This window comes from Cyprinodon variegatus, unplaced genomic scaffold (assembly GCF_000732505.1).
Source record: "Cyprinodon variegatus isolate N-32 unplaced genomic scaffold, C_variegatus-1.0 Scaffold1426, whole genome shotgun sequence".
Lineage (NCBI taxonomy): Eukaryota > Metazoa > Chordata > Actinopteri > Cyprinodontiformes > Cyprinodontidae > Cyprinodon > Cyprinodon variegatus.
Genome location: NW_015151879.1, coordinates 30357 through 38562, shown reverse-complemented (window position 1 = coordinate 38562; position 8206 = coordinate 30357). Strand labels below are relative to the sequence as shown.

General features: G+C 36.6%; 1 protein-coding gene across 1 annotated transcript in view; it reads left to right on the top strand.

The window, feature by feature from the left end:
• LOC107103347 (receptor-type tyrosine-protein phosphatase U-like) overlaps positions 1–8206 on the top strand; it is a gene marked incomplete at its 3' end in the record, with an annotated part of 74472 nt that overhangs the window by 36147 nt on the left and 30119 nt on the right. The window contains exon 10 of the mRNA XM_015403020.1: positions 3625–3826. Coding sequence (XP_015258506.1) covers positions 3625–3826 — 202 coding nt within the window. The remainder of the gene's footprint in view (positions 1–3624; positions 3827–8206) is intronic.

Sequence of the window (8206 nt, the reverse complement as noted above, 5' to 3'; positions counted from 1 at the left end):
CAGGAGGTTTCTTCCTGTTAAAAGGGGATTTTTCCTCTCCACTGTCGCTACAAGCATGCTTAGTGTGAGGGATTGTATTTGAGTCAATGAGTCGATGCAATCAACTGGTTTTCCATAGATAGAAAACTTTGTATCAATTTGACTGTATGATCTGGTTGAACTGTAAAGTGCCTTGAGTTGACATGTGTTGTGAATTTGGCGCTATATAAATAAACTGAATTGAACTGAATTGAATTGAGACAGTTTCGTTTACATCCAAAGTTTATAAACTGTGGTGTTTACAAGTCTGCACTTTGTTTGCCCTTTGTGTATGATATGAAAGAAAAAAAAAAATACATATGTATTGTGCAAAAGTTGAGCCACTTTAATTATTGTAAGAGCAGATCAAATCGAATCAAATTTAATCAATTCAGAACTGTATGAATCAAAATCGAATCGATTCAGGACTTTGGCCAAAATACCCAGCCTTAGATATTATCATTAAATTCGTAGGAGCAAAACATGCAGAAATGAACAATTAATTTAATATAACATGTTTAAAAAATCCCCGTCAAAATCCAGCAGATGTGCGGTTTCTGATGGATGGAGATGAGAAATCTGCTTCCTGGTCTGTTGAAGCACCAATAGTTAACATCCAATCTTTTAAATAAACGGTGTTAGTTTTTTGACATATATAAGAATTATGTTATAATTTGTAGTTATCGATCTGTTGTTACTATATTTCAATTTAACAAACCAGATCTTGTCGCCGTTCTTTTTCCATTTTGGTGCGATTGCAATAGTGGATCTTGACCTGGCCGGACCGGTGCGGAGCCTGAACATTTAGAGGATGTTTGGCTCAACCTGCTGCTGTGAAGCAGGATTCTCCACCATGAACAGAATCAGAAATAAATCTGGATCGAGGCTCAAAATGAGCACCTTGATATGTGCTTGAGAATGGCTTAGTCTCCATTCAAACCCAGGTTTAAAGCCTTGCAGGGCAGCCTAAAGCCCACTGCTCTCATTAAGACAGAAAAAAGAAATAAATAAAACAAACTGTCAGTTCAGGTGTTTTATAAAATAAGTGAATCAGGAAATTGTCTGTATACCAAACTATTGTTGTTCTCTACTTCAAAAAAACACTTTAGATTTTAAAATAGAAAAAAATTATTTATTTTTTAATTAAAAAATTCAATCTTTAACATAGATGCATAAACACCTCATTATATTTCAGTGTTAAATTTTGTTTAAAGCAACAGATCATTAAAAATGTCTCCAGACCTTTACTGGTTGATGATTTTCTTTATTGGGACCCGCTGATTATTAATTGGTTCCCCTGCTATAAGGGTTGGGGATGATAAACCTGCAATTACAGGATTTAAAGGCTTTTGTTAGGTTTTTGTATTTAGCTAAAAATAAGCCCAAACACAAATTTGAACACCACACATTTATTCAGTGCTTTCATATTGCTGAGAATGCAAAACTAACAAAATAAAAATATTATAATGTACAGATAGACTGGTTCCTTTAAGTGGCTCTTTTGTAATGGCTCAGAAACATCAGCAACATTAATAACAAATAAAAACAGGAAAAAAACGCACCTGCTTTTGTCAAACTCATTGCTTTACAATACTAATTTTCAAGGCTACTTACACTCCTTTGCTTTTTTTGTTGAAAAAGCTTTTTATGTCTGACGACTTTATCGGTGGCATCTTTTTTTTTAAACCAACCCGTCTACTATTTTTTTCTTTTTAAATAAAACCTGAAGTAGCTGCTGGTTAATATTAATGAGTGCTACTGTGTGTCGTCTCTCCTCCAATCACGTCGCAACAGATGACGCGGTGAATAGCGACTGCCAATCATTTTCTATCATAAAGTGACAGACATGGAGCCATGGACAGAGGATCCAATGATGTTATATCAGTAGGCGGGACTCAGGAGCAGCGGGATAGCGAGACAGAAACGCTGACTGAAAACTCAGAACATACGCTCGTCCTGAGGTTACTGTTGTTGGCTAAAGTAAATGAGCCGAACACAAATGTACAAATTATTGGTGGGGACTGTCCACCCATTTCAAAGTTGATGGGGACATGTCCACACCACTCCTTCAGAAAGATATGCCAATGGTTTGTGTCCCCTGCCTTAATATGAAAGTTATTTTTCAAGAGTTTGATATCATTGGCACTTTTCAGTGTTGTGTGCGGAGCTGAACCAACTAAAGGTGGAGTATATTGCTCTTGGGGGCGGGACATCTATTTGTCAATATTAGCATGTGGCAGATGCTAATTTTCTGCGGCCGCTCCTGCTTCACCGTCCAGTCTAGACCCGTAAGTTGCTGCTCCGTGTAACATAATTAATGCTAGGCGCCTGACTACAGCCAAATATGGTGATAGGAAATCAGAAAGGTTTGTCTGAGGAGCCCGTCTTTGTGTGTGTGTAAATAAGACACAGACAGGTAGTAAGTTTAAGTTATTGTATTCAAATGTATATTTTTGCATATATTTAGGAAGGTACTCATATTTATATTTTCCTGTAAGTATAAACACTAAACACAACAGGAAGAAGACAAAAAAATAAACCCTGATAAGACCCAAGATAGTTTGTTCTCTTCTTTAAGTCTGCTCTTTATCTTTGCAGAGTGATTAACGTTTCATCAATCAATAATCTGATTGTTTTTAGTCCATGATCAATCCAGGTTAATAGGTTCGAAAATTTGAAGTAGTTTGGTTCACTTAAGTCCTGCCGTGAAGCTGTGGTGATCCGGTAGCCATCATGGATTAAAATGGGGTGGAAAAAAAAACCCTGATCCAAATAATGTAATAACTTAAAACAAAGATTGGCATTTAAACACGGTTAAACTGCTATCCAAAACAACTAAACATTCATAATAAAAATAGCTATATTCCATATGTCACTGGAGCACTGAGATTAATATACTATAAATGTAACAAAGAATAAGGTGGAACAAAAGGTGGCTATGATCCCTGCTATTGGATTGGCCATGAGGGTCACTTCTTTATTACACATACACCACTAGGTAGAACTGAAGAAGTGTCTTGAGTGAGAGGAGAAACGTCTTGTAGAAAATTCTGATTCAGTTGCCTAAACTGAAGCTTTCAAGCTTGACCATGACCTGGATGACTGAGAATCTTCACAGATACATCTCTTAATTATCAAGGACTCAAAACTTAAACGGTACAATGTAAGGGTGCAGATTCGGTTTAGTGTTAAAGGTTCTTGATGAGGGTTGTGTGGTGGTGCAGTTTTTAGCACTGTTAGCTTGCAGCAGGAAGGTTCTGGTTTGGATTCCCGGCCTGAGGTTGTCCTGCATAGAGTTTCCATGTTCTCCCCATGTGTGCATGGGTTGTCTCTGGGTACTCCGAAGGTTAATTTGCTTCTCTTAATTGTCCTTAGGTGTGAATGTGTGTGTATGGTTGTATGTCTCATTGTGTCTCTGTGTTGCCCTGTGACAGACTGGTGACCTGAAGGGCGTACCCCTCCTCTCATCCATAGACTGCCAAAAATGGGCTTAATTTTGAAATGTGCCTACACCTTTGTTAAAAAGGTTGGATGTACGTCTTATTAAGTCCAAGCTTTCTTTTGCAAACTTGTTTATTTCTTTTTTATCTTTGTTACTGTTTGCAGATCAGTTACCAGTGTGTTGAATCTTCGGACCCTGGCATAAATACACCTGGTCCTCGACGCACCCTATCCAAACTGAGAAACGAAACCTACCACATATTCTCTGATCTGCACCCAGGAGCTACGTACCTGGTTTCTGTTCGTGCCCGGACTGCCAAAGGATTTGGCCAAACTACCATTACAGAAATTACCACCAACATATCTGGTAAGGCTTTAACTGATTACTATCGTCAATGCAAGATTTATTGATAATGCCAAATAGATGATTTTTCATTATCAGTATAACAGGAAACCTATTCTTTATTTCATATTACAGTTTGTACAAACATAGAAATATTCTCAACAGCAAATAACAAATGTGTATATATAAACAGTGATTTAAGAAAAAATCAAAAGGGTATTTATCAAACTGATGCGTTAAATGTGGTCTTGGTGCATCCAGCTGCTGCACAGATGGAACAATTTGTGCAAAACAGAGCAACCAGAACAAAGCCCCCTGCTTACAATCAAATAAACCACCAGTCTATTTCATAGACAAACTTTCAAGTGTTCCCAACTCTTATTATGTGTTTAGGGCAAAGGTGTGAATTAAATTTTGTTTAGGGATATGGGGATGTATGCACTGGTAAGGGTTAGGCTTAGGGTTATTTTCAGGGTTAAGGAGTAAGGATTCAAAATGGCTGAAAATAAACACGGTCCACACTATATATAACAAGATGAGAACATGCACTGCAAAATTCAATTAGTTATCATTACTTAAAAGAAGCATGTAAACCGGTTGTATAGAGGTATAGAGGACTATGTGTTTTAAGTTGTACCAACTAGTGCATCCTTTGTAGAGTGGACTTACATATATGTTTAAGCCACTAAAACAATCATGTAATGTGAACTTGCTAACTTACTTTAGATGAACTTTTGACTTAGTAAAGACTACTCACAATTAAACATTTAATTAAATAGATTATTGCAAGTGAAATTTCTCAGTTTATTCCATATAGCTTGCTTATAACAGTTAAGCTCACTCAATATGTCTTAAGTTACACTTGCTAGAACTGCAATCTGATTTACTTGCTTAAATCAGGCGAAATGATTGTTTTAAGTGAAAAAAATCCAAACAAGTCCTACCTGCGTAACATAAATAAAAGAGGTTCCAATTTTCTAAAATATCCCGGATTACAATTAAACATCACAATGAAGGCAATAAGACAGTCCAAAGTTTGTTTATTTTTCTTGGTTTTATACAAACTCTAAAGATGGTCTAATGCTATCACAGTTCTAAAACTCAATCAGATCAACTGTAAGAAATAACAAGCAGACCAGCCTTAAAGTGCACTTTGGTATCTCTGAGTAACATTACATAAATACAAAAAACAAAAATATATTTGGGGGGAAAAAATGTAAAATATTTGTGTACAATATATTTCTTTGAACAATTCTGATAAAAAAAACCAAAAATAATCAAGGTAATAAACAGTTCAAAGTTTTTTTCTTCCTCTTTGTGTTAACCATTTACCAACTACCTTTCTTTAGTATTAACTTAAAAGATATTTTATAATGAAACACACAGCCTTCGTAAAGAGCAAACAGGCTGAAAGTGCCACCAATACATGAATTCAATAAATCAAAAATAGATTTGGGCCAAAAAAATGCCAACAAATACAAAGTGATTTTAATCCAAGAGCTAGAAACTCTAGAAATGAAAAGACAGAAACAACTGAACCGGCTCATTAACAAGGGACATTTGCCAAATGTCATACAATTGCCTTTTAACTCAACAAGGGGTTTTTAAGACTTTGCAGTTTTGGTGGGAGCTTGTTGTCTACCAAGCCAAGCATGACTTTTTGAATGAAGCCAAATAAATTTTTCATGGCTTTGGGAAAGTCCAAATGTAAAGCATATGACAGTCCAAACTAGAGGCAAAGTGCCTCAGGTAGGTTCTGGAGATCTTCCAGCTCAATGTCTCCCTCAACAATGATGGAATTAGAAACTGGGTGAAGGTGGAGCTGATTTGGAGGGGGTCGCAGAGATTCAGGGACAACGGTCAACACCACAACAGATACTTTTGCCTCGGATTCATCAGTGTCACATTAAATGAAACCTTCTTAACTGTAAATTTGAAACTGCCCTGATATCCTTTGTCTTTTTAACAGTCTCTTCCAGTGTTATGCATTAAAGTAATACTTACATGATTGAGAAACATGATCAATTTCTGTGTTGTATCTGTACATCCAGTGGCTAGCTTTCAGCTCTTAACATCATGGCTTACCTCAGCACTAACAATGGCACGAAATAAAAATCAGTAGCAGGCTTGTGCAAGGTCACTGCAATGATTTGTGCAGATTTAAGTTACCATGCTAACAACCATAAGTCAGCCATTGGACTAAATCAAATATAAGAAAAAAGCTCCTTCCAAACCCCAAAAACTCAAAAGCCACAAAAATTACTCTGTACTAGATCCTGGACTAACATAATTTAGTTTATAAGATTAACAATGTACCTTTCAACCCACAGAAGATAGGTTGATAACTTATCTGTGGTTGCATACGTCAAACTGTAAACTAACTTGCAACCCCTGCTATTGTTTACACACAATACCAAATGTATCAATTAATTTTGTTTTAAATCTTAATGTCTATGAGACAGTGATACACATTTCCCATGAATGTGTGCTCATTTTAGATGTGTCTAAGAGAACTTACAAAGCAGGTTAGATAGAAGTCAGTGGGGTCATCACCAAATAAAACCGGGAGAACTCGGAGTACACAATGCCGTCACATCTGGTTTCTACAATTGGATGAACAAATAAGGCTTTAGATAGTGCAGCATTCAAAGGTTACTGAACAAAAGTATTTGAAAGTGAGCAAGTAAGAAACAAGTATCACTACATTGACAGTGCAGCAAAAAAGTTACTGACTATTACGGCTGTGGATAGCTTCTTAACAACTGATTAAATGTATCTGAATCTATAGAATGTGAGCAATTTATTTCCCACCATTGTTTTTATATAAAAAGGGCACCAAAAGACTAATTACTATTTTAAGACCTCTTATCAAGATAAAGACAAAATAAGCCCTACATATACTTACCACTGCATCCAGTTGTTGCATCAACTCAGACAGGGTTTGTCCCACATTGTCTTTCTTTGCCATGAATATCTTGACAAACTGTGGGGTGTATCGATCCAGGGCTTCAAAGAAGTCCACCTGTAGGTTTCTGGTGAACATTCTATTGAACTCCTCAAACACCTAAAACACACAGCAAAAACAGATTCTCTAAACTGTGTTGGGCCAGTGTAGACAAATTACTAATAACTACAGAATACATTTTTGTAATTTCCAAGCAGAAAGAAAAAAGAAAATGGGACAGGTATTAGGGCCACTAAAAAGGATAAACTGAATTATGATGAAAAAGTCATGATTTCTTATATTTCTAACGTTATCAAACATCTGCCAATAAAATCAGAATTCAGAGTTTTTCTGGAACTAACGAAAATGAATTATTTAACCCCCCGTACTCTTCAAGACTGAACAGATGGGTGAAATGCCACAAAATAAGAAAAGCTATTTTTATTTCTATACCTAATATTTCAGCAGTTAATTGTCTCTCAGTAAACAGCGCTGGCCACCGCTACTTCAAGTTTTTTACTGCAGGCCTGGCCTCCACAATCTCTAGTCTCCGCAATGGGAACGTCTGGTCCATCTTTAATGCGATCACAACTCCACTAGGGTTCCTCTTTTTCATTTCTTCAACCAGGAGTTTTCTCTCAGCTTCAAGGCTTTCCTCAGTCTGTCCCTCAGGAATGCCTGGAAGGTAATTAACCTAACACCTTTTATGTCTTTTGAGGCCTTTTGAAGCCATTTGTTGTCCACCGTCTTTTCCAGCATTTATTGTAACTTCAATTCTTCAACTTCTGAAACTTCTTTTATTTTCTGAAAAACAATTTTTGTTCTTGTCGTCTCATCATTGTCACTGGAAAAAGGTGCGTTGATGAAATATTTTCGTCATCGTCATGGTTGACGAAATTAACACTGCAGTGGAACACAACTCATAAGCATGTAAATGTTCAACATACCATACTGTCAAAAGCTGGCAGACAAACATGATTTCTGTGTTGATGACAACAATGTGTTTTTTTCCTGAACTCAGGAAGACCTGAGCAACTGCCAACTGAAATGATCTGTGTTATATTTAACACCATCAACACAAGCAGAAGATGCAACAAGCACTGTACTTTGCTTAGCATTTTGCTGATGAAATGAACTCTGAACAATGTCAGGTACAGATGCGACAAAGACTGACTTCACTTTATAAATCTCCAAAGGTGGCTTGAAGAATATTGAGGAGTCTAAATAAAAGGCCATCATCTTCTGGTGTCTTACAGCTAGGGTTGTCAAAAGTATCGATACTCAAAAAAGTATCGATACTGAAACGTTGTATCCGGATACAATACTCATTTTCAAAAGTATCGAGTACCAGTGGCACCTAAACAGTCATTCATCTAAAGTGCAGAATAGAGGAAAATGCACTTTGTGAACACTGTGTGATCAAATAATTCTGTGCACTTTTCAGTTTCAGTTTCAGTTTC